At 50.8% G+C, this 12,220-nt stretch overlaps 3 protein-coding genes across 3 annotated transcripts; 1 reads left to right on the plus strand and 2 right to left on the minus strand.

Moving 5' to 3' along the window:
* Window positions 1–288: 288 nt before the first annotated feature.
* FPRO_03161 (uncharacterized protein) lies at window positions 289–3,023 on the plus strand (the record flags this gene model as incomplete). The annotated part of the gene is made up of 5 exons (XM_031226657.1): window positions 289–1,125; window positions 1,173–1,395; window positions 1,456–2,487; window positions 2,539–2,873; window positions 2,922–3,023. The coding sequence occupies 5 exons, from the start codon at window positions 289–291 to the stop codon at window positions 3,021–3,023; spliced, it is 2,529 nt and encodes an 842-aa protein (XP_031077172.1).
* A 778-nt stretch (window positions 3,024–3,801) lies between these two features.
* On the minus strand, window positions 3,802–4,152 carry FPRO_03160 (uncharacterized protein; the record flags this gene model as incomplete). Its single annotated transcript, XM_031226658.1, has 1 exon — window positions 3,802–4,152. One exon carries the CDS (start codon window positions 4,150–4,152, stop codon window positions 3,802–3,804), a length of 351 nt encoding a protein of 116 aa, XP_031077173.1.
* A 1,372-nt stretch (window positions 4,153–5,524) lies between these two features.
* FPRO_03159 (uncharacterized protein) lies at window positions 5,525–6,613 on the minus strand (the record flags this gene model as incomplete). Its single annotated transcript, XM_031226659.1, has 1 exon — window positions 5,525–6,613. One exon carries the CDS (start codon window positions 6,611–6,613, stop codon window positions 5,525–5,527), a length of 1,089 nt encoding a protein of 362 aa, XP_031077174.1.
* Between the last annotated feature and the right edge of the window lie 5,607 nt (window positions 6,614–12,220).

The raw sequence follows: 12,220 nt of genomic DNA on the forward strand, positions 1-12,220 counted from the left end.
GCCAGACCTGCGCAGCACGGCACGGCCACTGCACTGCACTGCACTGCGCATCTCTTGTGATTCCCCCTCCCTTCTCATTTTCCCTGCACACACACCCTGTGACTTGATACCTGTTCTGTTTCTGTCTAGTCAGTCTCCTCCACCTGCTCGCTCGGCCCATCACAAAAAAAAACCCCGTACCTAACAGCAGCAGCCCGCCGTCCCCTCTAAGGCCTTTTTTTAGCCCCAAAGGGCCCCCCAACCCAACTGCCCTCAGTTGACAGGCTGCTTCCTGCTTGCCGCTGGATCATGGACGGCCCCGGATATACCTCTGCGTCGTCTGCGTCTGCTCATACCGCAACTTCACATCGTCGCAAGCTCATTAAGAAACCTCCCACTTACGCCTACGCTCGCTCCTCATCTGGCTTCGATGGTGGTGCCTTCGACGCCCAGTCCCTCGAGAGCAAACGCAGTTCCCAGAGTCTGAGAAGAGCCCCCAGCGCTCCCCCAGCCCGCTCAAACCCCGCGACCGTGTCCGACTGGCAAGACTCTGATCGATCTCATCCTCAATTATCCGCCAACAGCAACACTCTAAGACCTGTCCCATCGCCCATCTCACCTCAGGGCGACTTCACCCCCGCTAACCACTGGGCGCCTGTCCCCCGTCATCCCGACCGTCTCTCCGATTCTCACCTCCGCCCTCTCAGTAAGACAGCGGTGCCTGACGACCTGATCGGCGCTCCTTTTGACGGCGCTGCTATTCTGAACCGCATTGAATCGATAAAGATTCCTAGTCCGAAGGCTGCTGCCCCTCGTCAATTTCCTTCCCAAATCGTCAAGGTGCCTACCGACTCTAGGCTCGCTAGTCCTGCCCTACGAACTTCGACCAGCTTCTCCGCGATGGACTCGTCTCTGAACGAGAAGAGCCTTGGCCCAAGGGCTCCAACTGATGGGCCTTCGATCAACCCCAAGAGATATTCCGACGATGGCAAGGACCTCAAGCCCGCTGTTCTACGAAAGAAGTCAGGATTTTCCGGTTTCATGAACAGTTTGGTAGGATCGCCCAAGAAGCCCGTTATCTCTGCACCCGAGAATCCCGTCCACGTTACTCATGTCGGCTATGATAGTTCCACGGGCCAGTTCACAGTCCGTTCTCCCGTCCCTTTGTTCTTATACTCGTTAACAGACTCTAGGGTTTGCCAAAAGAATGGCAGCGGCTTATCAACGAAAGCGGAATTCCTGAAAAGGAAAGGCGAGAAAACCCGCAAACTATGGTTGATATCTTGCAGTTCTACAAAGAGACCACGGAGAGGCCCCCAGAGGATCAGGTCCTTGAGAAATTTCATCATGCTGGTCAGTATGCCACCTCTCCGGCAACTGCAGCATCACCGGGCATGTACCCGTCAAACTATATGGGTATGTCACCGAACAATATTTCACCTACGAACCCCAGGTTTCCAACTGTCAATCATGAAGGAAGTTTTGAGAATCCCCGAGCACCACCGCCTGTTCCCCGAGGCCAGGTTGGTAAGGACCTGATGCCCAGTCGCCCGGCCCCGAAACCGCCCGTCAGCATGAGCAATCGGCATATGCCTCAAGGCGCATATTCGACCAAAGACTCAGGCATCGGTATGTCTCAGTCCGGCGACGAATCTTACGGCATGTCAAAGGATGCTGGCCCTATGCTCCCCGAAGAGCACCGATCGAGATCCAATTCGCGCGTCGCTGGACCTACATACGCCCCAACTGCACCGCAGCCCAACCCACAACTTGCCCAGGCGCAAGCCGCCGCTTATCAACAGCAACTTATGCAGCAGCAACAAGAGCAAGCCATGGCTCAGGCCCAAGCTGCCATGTCTGGCAGCATCGGTCGTGCTCCTAGTAAACGAACTCCTCATCCCCAGAACCCGAACATGCAAGCTGCTCCAGGTTACGGCCGTGCCCCCGAGTCTAATGGTGTACACAACGCTCCTCGTCAGCAGGCTCCTGGAGCAGCCGTACCTGGGGCTAGACCACGACACCGGGCTCGTCAGAGCGCAGGCCTTGACATCGTTGCTGCCCTCAAGCGCATCTGTAGCGAAGGCGACCCTCGAGACATATACCGAGGATTCAACAAAATCGGCCAGGGTGCATCTGGAGGTGTTTTCACCGGTCACGAGCGTGGCACGAACAGATTGGTGGCTATCAAGCAGATGAATCTCGAACAGCAACCTAAGAAGGACCTGATTATCAATGAGATTCTTGTCATGAAGGATAGTTCACATCCCAACATCGTCAACTTCATCGACAGTTATCTGTGTGGTGGCGAGCTGTGGGTCGTCATGGAGTTTATGGAGGGAGGCAGCCTTACGGATGTTGTCACCTTCAATATCATGTCTGAGGGGCAGATCGCTTCTGTGTGTCGCGAGACCCTTCTTGGTCTGCAACATCTGCATTCCAAGGGAGTCATTCACCGAGATATCAAGTCGGACAACATCTTGCTATCCCTGGAGGGCAAGATCAAGCTGAGTGAGTGACAAGTATTCCAGTGGCGGTGCAAGGCACAACTAACCGTAGCAGCCGATTTTGGATTCTGTGCGACCATCAATGAAGCCCAGAACAAGCGAACAACCATGGTGGGTACACCCTACTGGATGGCGCCCGAAGTCGTTACTAGGAAAGAGTACGGGCGCAAGGTTGACATTTGGTCTCTGGGTATCATGGCTATCGAAATGATAGAAGGCGAGCCACCATACCTGACGGAATCCCCCCTGCGTGCGCTTTGGTTGATTGCAACCAACGGAACTCCTCACATTAAGAATGAACAGGATCTTTCCCCTGTGTTCAAGGACTTCCTCTACTTTGCACTCAAGGTGGATCCGGAGAAGCGGGCCAGTGCTCATGATCTGCTGAGGGTAAGTCTCCGATATTGCCGGTTAAATGATTCCACTGACCCTTTCTAGCATGAATTCATGAAGCAGTGTGTTGACCTAGGTCAACTATCGCCATTGGTGCGAGCCGCTCGAGAACAGAGGGCGCAAGAAAAGGCTCGCAAGGGGCAGTAGGTAAACCCCGGGAGAAGAGTTCCTCCTGCAGATCCCCCAGTGAGAAAAGAGAGACTCCGCCGACTGTTGCCGGCGTTTCTCAGACGATGATCGATGTATCTCCAAGTCGGTACAATGGTCTCGATTGACGACGTCCCCACGGGCACAATGCGTCCTTGGGTCACGATTCTGCATACCCAACTATCTAATGACGATTTTCTTCCACAAATTATTCAACTGTCATAGCAGGCCTTGCATCTTGAAGTTGGAATTGATACGATACCGCGTCAAGGAGTGGCTCGGATTATGTTATGCGCATGAGGTCGCGAGTTCGACACATTGCAAGAAAAGAAAAACCCAAAAGGTGCCAGCAGGCGGACACCAAGATGACGCCTGGCAGCACATAGATATGACACGCTGGATATACCCCTGCATACGAATTGTTCTTGCACATCGAGTTCGCGCTCGAGGCTGGGTCTGTCACGATACTAGACCTGGCCATGTCTCCTCACCAGCTTTGAATCATAAAAAAATAGTTTGCTTCCGTACATTGGTGCCCCGGCTTTTTGGAATGTGCTTGTGGTGATGATGCGAAATGGAGCTCTTAGTATTCAGGTGTCAGTCACTCTCTGTGTGACTATGTTTTAAACAGACCTAACCCTCAAAGCCAATAAATCTAACCGAACAAACAAAGCCAATACTTTACCAAACACTCGAACGCAAAGACGACAATACAAAACAACAAAATCATTAGACCGGCCTGTGGCGACTATACTTTGTTTCTTCGATGGGCCCCGCCCTACAGGAACTTGCTCTTCTGAAACATGAGGCTGCCTTGCTCCCATTGTTGATAGAAGGGGCTGATATGCTTCCGGACTCTCGAGCAACCTTCGCCCTCTCTGACAGCGGCGTGGCTTTCCATGCCCGTGTGGAACCCGTTACCGAGCACAGCAACGGTGCCGAGGGCGGCAGGCCGAGCTTGGTGTTTGAGCTTGTCGTGGGAGTGTGAGGAGAATGGTGAGAAGTGTATTGAGTTGCGTACGGAGGCGGCTGCAGCGCGGGCTGGGACAAGGGTTTTTTTGATGATTCGGTTGCGCAAGGACCGAGCGGCGCGGACCAGCGAAATGGAGGGAGTGCAGAGTAGTTGCATGTTCGGAAATGATGTCGAGGCTTTTCTGGAGGTGGTGATATGAAGGATGAGCTGGTTATCTGAACCTGAACCTGCACCTGATATTGGAATGTTGAGTAGACTATGGAAGAGATATCATGAGCGAGTATGTGTTTTTGGTCTGACTATAGGGAGAAAGGGAGAATAGGAAGAGAAGTTATAGACAGCAGATGATTCAGAGGCTTATAGTCCTTCCGAGTCATTGTATGAGTTAACCGTGGGCACTTCCGAAGACCCCCCTCCATCATGAGCCGGAAGACGATGCGGTCTGCCGGTGGCACCTCGGGGCCCTCTTTGATATGTAGGTGTATGTGTCTTGCACAAGATCCTTGGAACGTGGATGGACTTGGTTCGTTGAATCTGTAGTGTCGTTTCGCATGAGTCGTTGTTTATCGAAAGGTTCAGATCTTGGCTGTTTAGTAGTCTTGAGTATATCTGTTCAACTTCCACTGGGTATGTATGGTACAATGGGTATTTTTGTCTTGGTTCCTGTGTCCTCATGAGACATTTCTCTCCAATGTCTCTCCCATATCTGTTGATTCAGGAGATTGACACTGGGCATGAGCTCGCGTCTCCTGTCCTCTTCTTTCATGTTAGTGTCGGCCCATATTCTCCACCGCCAGTTTATTAGCTGGCGAACCGAAAATAAAATAAAAAGGCTGGCCCGGATCTTTGACCCGGTTTTGATCGTCTATAGAGCGGTGAGAATAACCTAGACCAAATTATTGGCTCAAGCTGGATTGCCGTTTTGAACATGCAAGTGCCATCGTGATTGGCTGCTCGGAAACAGGCGACGATTGATTGACATTGACGTGCGCGTGCACGTGCGCGTGCATTGGTGGATTATTACGGATTAGGTAGACTTGGATGACTGCACTTTGCGTACCTACCTTAGCCAAACTCACGATCTGCCTCAAGGGACAAGAAACTTTGGTTGTTAGCGCACGATAACTAGCCATTAACCTTGTTTCACACCCGAAAGTCTAATCAAGCGAAGAGGGAGGATACTTGTTTATACAATCAATCACCAGAGAAGATAAGTAGTTCTTTTTTGTAGAGTTCATTCATTATATGCCAGCGGCTATTAAGTTTAGATCCTCTCTCTGGATCTCCTCGCTCCGTGTCTAATACGGCAGATTCATCCTGCTCTATGTTATCCAGAGCTGATCTAGTTTTATCATCATACGTCTCTTTTTTCCCCCTTGGCCCTTGCTCAATGCTCAAAAATAGGTCACCAATTGTTTCCGGAACTCCAAACAAAGAAAATCAAATCCTCTTTCAGGGCCTTCCCGATCCAGCCATTTATCCGTGGAAACTGTTCTTCGCTAACCGTCCAAAAAAGGGTTCTGCTCGCTTAGTAGCATGTGTAGCCACCATCGATGATGCAGTTGGAGCCAGTCATGAACTTGGAAGAGTCTGAGGCGAGGTAGATGCAAAGGCCGTTGAGCTCGTCAACGTTACCTAGTCGGTTCTGGGGTGTCAGGGACTTCCAGATCTTCTTCTGGGCGTCAAGAGCAGGAACTCGGTTGAGGGCAGTGTCCATGTAACCGGGAGAGATGCAGTTGACCCGGATGTCGTACTTGGCCCACTCAGCCGCAAGGGACTTGCCGAGTTGAATGACACCTGCCTTTGAGGCATTGTAGCAGCTCTGCTCCTGGGGGAAGTTGACGATGGAGCCAGACATGGAGGCGACGAGAATGATGCTGCCAGGCTTTCCAGCGGACATCATGGCACGGCCAACGGCCTGGGACATGAGGAAAGAGCCGGTAAGGTTGATGTCGATAAGGCGACGGAACATGGCAGGGTCGTAAGTCTCAGCCTTGATGTTGGAGTCGGCGATGCCGGCAGAGTTGATGAGAACATCAGGAGCACCGTAGCGCTCGACAACCTCGTCGACAGCAGCGTTGATGGCAGCACCGTCGCGAACATCGACCTTAAAGAAGGAGACAGGTAGGCCAGTCTTGTCGTGAAGCTCAGCTGCGGCTTCGTCACCAAGCTCCTGGTTGGCGTCGAAGAGAACAATGTTCTTGGCGCCAGCCTCAGCACAAGCACGAGCCATATGGTTTCCAAGGCCACGGGCAGCGCCAGTCAGGATGATGGTCTTGCCATAGACACTCATGTTGCGCATGGTGTGGGGGAGCTGCTCGAATGTCTTGCGGGTGAGCGGCTGAACGATGTCGCTCTCGTTAGAAGGAGTACGAGGCTCGCTAGGAACTCGAGCAGCTGCCTCGGGGACGTTGACTGTGTGCTTATCACCAGTACCCTGGCCAGCACTGTAGACTGTGACAGGAACCTCCTTCTCTCGGACAACGTTCTTCTTCAAGTTGGTGTCAATGACACGCTGCACGGGTGTGGCTGTGAAGCATCGCGAGTTCTTGGGGAGAGCAATGGCAGGGGCCCGAGTGGCACGGAGGATGTTTCGAGAAATGGAGCAAAAGGCCATTGTGAAGGTTGTAAGTTTAGGTTGGTGGTTGAGAATAGGTAGGATATGGGTATATAAGAACAGGAGTGATAGTGGGGGGAGAAGTGATTATATATTAGAAAGTCTTGTTCTTTTGGTGCAGACACCACAAGTGCTCAAGCGAGAGAATGGGTATAGAGGAGAAGATGAAGATTGTAAAAGAAGAGTTGAATGGATGAAGGAATCCTCTCGATATATAGTCGAATGGCTGTGGGTCCGAAAGTAAATCACAGATAGAGTGTGAAGTGTGTTGCTGAAGTGTAGGGAGTGCAGACAGTGAGAGCAATGCAGAGAAACTCTAGACCTGAGGTGAGCACGAATTTTTTTTTCTTCGTTTTTTTCCCGAGTACCTTGTTGCAGAAATTGTATGGTAGGGTCGCAGGGAAAGCTTTTACTTTGCTTGCCAGGGAGAAAGGCAAGGTAAAGGTAAAGGTAGACTAGGTGCAGAATTTAGTGTGGCGGTATGTCCGTGAGGAAGGCGAACGAATGGGTGTGGTATGGTATGGTGTGGTGTGGGTGTGGGTGTGGTGTTGCGAGGCCCTTGAGGTGGACTGTAAGCGATAAGGTACGGTGCAGTGCAGTGCAGTGCAGATGACTTCAGCTAAGGCTAGAATCAAGGGATCTGCTCTCGTTTGGCGGCTCTGGGGGCTTCTAGTGCTTGTTCAAGGAGGGTGGCAGCGGGCGCGGGGGCCTGGATTGAGAGAACAGTGGAACCGGGAGTAAGAGTGCAGGCAACCTAAGATAGAACAGTTGAGTTGGGTATGCGAAGTGCAGATCTCGCGGCAGGAAAACTCCGAAATGAAAGTCCAAGAGTAACGGGATGGGCCTTTGGGCAGTGTATGGCAGTGCAGTGCAGTTCAGTTAGGTTCTGTTTGTTTTGTTCAGGAAAGGTACGTTTCGCTTGTTCCAAGTTGATTAGGTGACTGCGGGAGGACCGGTGCTATTTTCGGGGCTCTTCAATAGCGACTCCAGAACGGCAATTCAGCTTTTAATGCTTCTGTTCGCTGTGTAGAGCTGATCTGAGATAGATGTATGTCCTGGATGTCTCGAACAACGGAGATTCGGGCTTGATCTTCGGATCCGGAATTGGAGGCAAGCTTGTTTGTTGGTGGCAAAATGCTACCTGTGTCTCTCTTCGAAGGTGGTGCGGAGAAGGTGTCGATGAAAACCTATAGTTAACTTCAATGTTAGTCGCCGTTATCAATGAATTTGGCCACAGCAAAAAAGAACCAAGTTCATTACGCGTGCAAGGCACAAGGATACGTTCATTGGGGACAACATACAGCTTCAGATGGACTTTAGATCGTGGCGAGAAAAGATTCTGTGCGAAGCTCAAGTCGTGGAAAATGCGTATGTGTGATGGAAGGTGATGGGGAACTAGCTCCGACCGGCAATGGATTTATATAGGTTCTATGGCATCCGGATATCCACGCCTACGCCTACCTTACCTCATGGCAGCTACAATACGAAGGACACAATACACAATACATACGTAGGTGGAGTAACCACCGGCACGCTTCCTGACGCCCAAACAAGGGAGAAGAGCTCTTCACCGACTTCGGTGTTAGACGGTGAGGTCAGATCTGTATGTAGCGAGCAACCGTAGAAAAGGTATGGAGGTACATTAGTACGGTTCCTGAATTAGAAGTTCCTTAGTTCGGGTCTCAGAAAGGGGGGTAGCACAAACTGGGCTCACCTCACCCTCACCTCACATCATGGAGGGACCGGGGCACCGATGTCGCACCAGCCGGGGGTTTCCTCCAAAATGTGAGACGGGATGGGAGATTTGTGATGGTCACAAGATCGATTGCCAGGGCCACTGGCAGGGTCATTGCATTTCCTGTCAAGAGATTGATCAAAGACGAGACCTGGACTAGACCACACCAGAGGCGCATTCAGGCACGCAGAAGCAGTACAATGTGGGGGAGCATTGATGACATGATCTGAGACTCAGCCAGTCTTTGGTTTGAATATTTAAATATGGGCTGCCTTGGTATTCATGCGGGTTGTGAGAAGATTCTATGGTGTTTTACATATAGGTAGGCTGAACTAGGTAGGCATTTTGTTGAGGTGAGATGGTGTTGTTTCCCCTTGCCTCGTCTTAAAAAGTAAGGCATTGCGTAAATTTGGGTTACATAGTACATAAGGTAGGCATTTTTAAAAGTTCCCAATTGACAATTGTAAGGTATCATCAGTCAAACAATTGATACACCTGCTATTGTACAGCCGGTCCGGGGTTCATCTCTCATAACCCTCCAACTTTTGTTTTTATAGCTTTTGATAACAACGTGGGGTTCTCCGCTGCTTCTCAATGCCCACAGCGGAACATGCATATGCAGCTCTAATTCTGAGGTGACGGTCTAGAGGCAGCCTCTTTTCTCACCCTTCTATTACGTCTCACATTCACGTCCTTTTTTTCTTCTCTGGAGACACAGACACGGACACAGACACGACACAGTTGCGTGTCCTTCTCTGTTCAACGCCAATCTCGGGCGAACAGCCAGCCATTGACGCAGACGGTGGCACGGAAAAGACACTTCGCACACCCGTCATCGAAAATCACAGTACATACATACATCCAACGCCCATGATGAATGAGGTTGAGAGGGCGGGAAACAAGCATATGGGGTACCCAGGGATTCGATGCACCAAGTGGAGAGAAGATCAATTAGAAACCCAGATCCCACGGGCAGCCGTGGGGAGCTATGGCGGGTCGCGGGGAGCCAACTCCTAGCCTCTAGGGGCTCTTCGGGACGTTGCAGGGGTAGCTCTGGCTGAGCTGGGCTCCACGGGGCGGGCTAGCATTTTCTCGGTAGCTACCTATTCCTGGGACCCCCACCTTTCTTTCTTCCTCTCTCTCAACGTCCTACACAGCGGGCGCTTGCATGATGAGGTGGTGGTGATATGAGGGGACGTCAAGTCTCCAACTCTGTTTGCTAGATAACTCGGACAAGAAGAGACTGTCCACTCATCCTCCCGGAGTCTCTCTCAACACAAACAAAGTTGATGCAAGGCCTCATTACAGTCCGAGCGTTCCGGGGAATGTCTTGGCCTTCACCCGCCCATTTCTAGGTTCTAGATTGCTGCCCACTTGGCCTCGCGGCTGTCCGGCCACCGGCAAACAATTTGAGCACAGACGTGCACGTTGCCTCAACACCAAAGACAATCTAAATAACAGCATTCACTCACTTGTTGATGATGGCTGGCCTCTGAGCTAAACTGGCTCCTCATCCGCTGGGGGGGCTTGCAGTAGTTTGGTCTGTCACCATCCTAGCCACAGGCTTTGTTCCATCTTTTCTAGGCAGACGAATTCTTTTCCTCCACCTTCTGACTTGGTACACCGCTATCCACCCAACCGAAATACTTCCTGCTGTCTGCAAGTGCTTGATCAATGTGCAGTAATTTGCTACAGCTATAGTTTTCAGACCCGAGCCAAGCTGGCGCACGCACGCACGCACGCACATACATACATACAGACAGAGCAGACATCTGATGTTGCGCGTCCCCTAGACAGACACCACGGAAGGTTTCAACTTTCAATCCCGGGTAACACGGCTGCTATCGCAATGATGCTGATGCTGATGCTAATAATGCTGAGGCTGATCCTGGTCCATCCACCACCATCCACGTCAAGCTTGGGTCGAGTCAGGACTTCCTCACCGAAACCGCCCCAAGGTGAAGGGAATGATACTAGTAGCTACAAGACATAACATGCAGATACTCTTTCGACTAGTTATGTCTCGTAATAAGACTTCATTCTGACCTCGAGGTTTTCTTTTTGTGTCAGAGCTATGCTCACAGACATCTCTTGTCCCTCCTATAATTCTCAAACCCTACTCATAGTCACAAATAATAGTGCCCAGACTAACTCACCTCTCTCGGTGTGCCATCCCACCTCCTTGGATAGAACAGGGCACCAGGCTACACCTAGATGGCCAAGACAACCTTAACACTAACCCACCCATTGGCGCCCCCATTTGTCCATACCACCCTGACCGAGAATGTTCTCTCACCTTCTCAGTTCGTGGTCTGAACGATAGGAAACAATGACAAAGATAGCTTAGTTGTATCAGTGGGGGTTGACCCTTTCATTCACCAACTCTACTCTAGTCTAGTCTATTCAATGGTCACAAGAATGACGAGATGAAACTTGCTACGCTTTGTTGATGGGCATGGCGATCATCATTTGTGACTTGATCCAAGCCAAATTTCCATCATGATGACTTTTACGGGGTAAACACCAAAAGACGGTGTATACATAGAGTAAAATCGTTGCATTTTTAGCTAACTGGTTTCATCGAATGGCTCCGCTTGTACCTACTCAGAAGACAAAGCAAAAACAAGATATCAGACGATCTTCATTGTCCCCTTAGGGGCTGCATCGCTAATTCTGTAGGACAGATATTTTTGGGTGAGGCAGAGCGGACTTGGAGCTCCTTGGGTGACCCACATGATCTTCTTCGTTTACAACTGATCTGATCAATATCTGATGGGGGTAATTTTCTGGGACAAGAACAAGCGAGTTCATCAAGGGTAAGAGGATCGAGGCACACTTGTGTAACAGGGCCTAGACATCTTATGAACAGTGTTGGTCGAGTACTGTATACCACTTGGACCTCTAATGTCAAGTGACTTTCTTTGTGTAAACGGTCTGACAATAAGCTCACGATATGACATACCACGTAGTGTACCTAGTATAAGCACTGAAATCCAAATCACGGTACCTCCTGTCAAACCAAGTGATCGAATTGTGCGAGGTTCACTGACATGTTGAGGCCCATATCACAACCAGGCACGCAATACCTACCTCGCCTGCAGCCCTGCCCTGCCCTTGGAGCCATCGTGTGGTGGGGAGCTGTCAAGGGAGCAAGGGAACAAGGGGGCACTAGGTGCGCATGCATGCATTCGCGCGAGTTCCAGAATCCTCGCAGAAGCACGGCCCTTCCATCCCTTATCATCACGACATGACATGACAGGACAGGACAGGCATGCCCAAGTCTGGGGTATTGTGCGGACTGGACTGGATTTCCTATGTCCAACTTTACCCAGCTGGCGAGGATAAACCGCCGTTATCGAGCAGCCCTTTCCCCACATGCGCATAACGGCGGTTCCCGTGTGTTTCGTACGAGTAGTTTTGCGGCTGATGATAGATGGAGCCGAGTAAAGAGATCTGGCGTTGAGATGCATGCACAGCAGAGGCACCGGCCCGGGTTTAAAATTGCGGTGATGGGAATCAAACCAGATGCCCGGGCCGGTAGTTGAATTTCCAGTGGACTTGAGGGTTGTTGAATTATATCGCCAGACACTTAGGCACTGTCCTTACTGAAGGTATCAGGCCATGGAAACATACTCGTCAATATCACGTATACAGCACTTAGACGTAACCGCACTTGATCCATCCCATCAAGTTCGCGCGGGAAACACACAAATCGACAAAGTTGCTACACAATTCTGCAGAATGCATACTGTTTCTCTTCTTAGTCTTCGAGTTCAAAGATCTACCGCTCATCCAAAGCCAGCCAGCCCAGAACGCCCACGGGCAGGGTATTAATACAAGTAATCCGTGTAAAACAACATATGGCATTCTGA

This window comes from Fusarium proliferatum (genome assembly GCF_900067095.1).
Source record: "Fusarium proliferatum ET1 genome assembly, contig: FPRO_scaffold002, whole genome shotgun sequence".
In the NCBI taxonomy this organism is placed as follows: domain Eukaryota; kingdom Fungi; phylum Ascomycota; class Sordariomycetes; order Hypocreales; family Nectriaceae; genus Fusarium; species Fusarium proliferatum.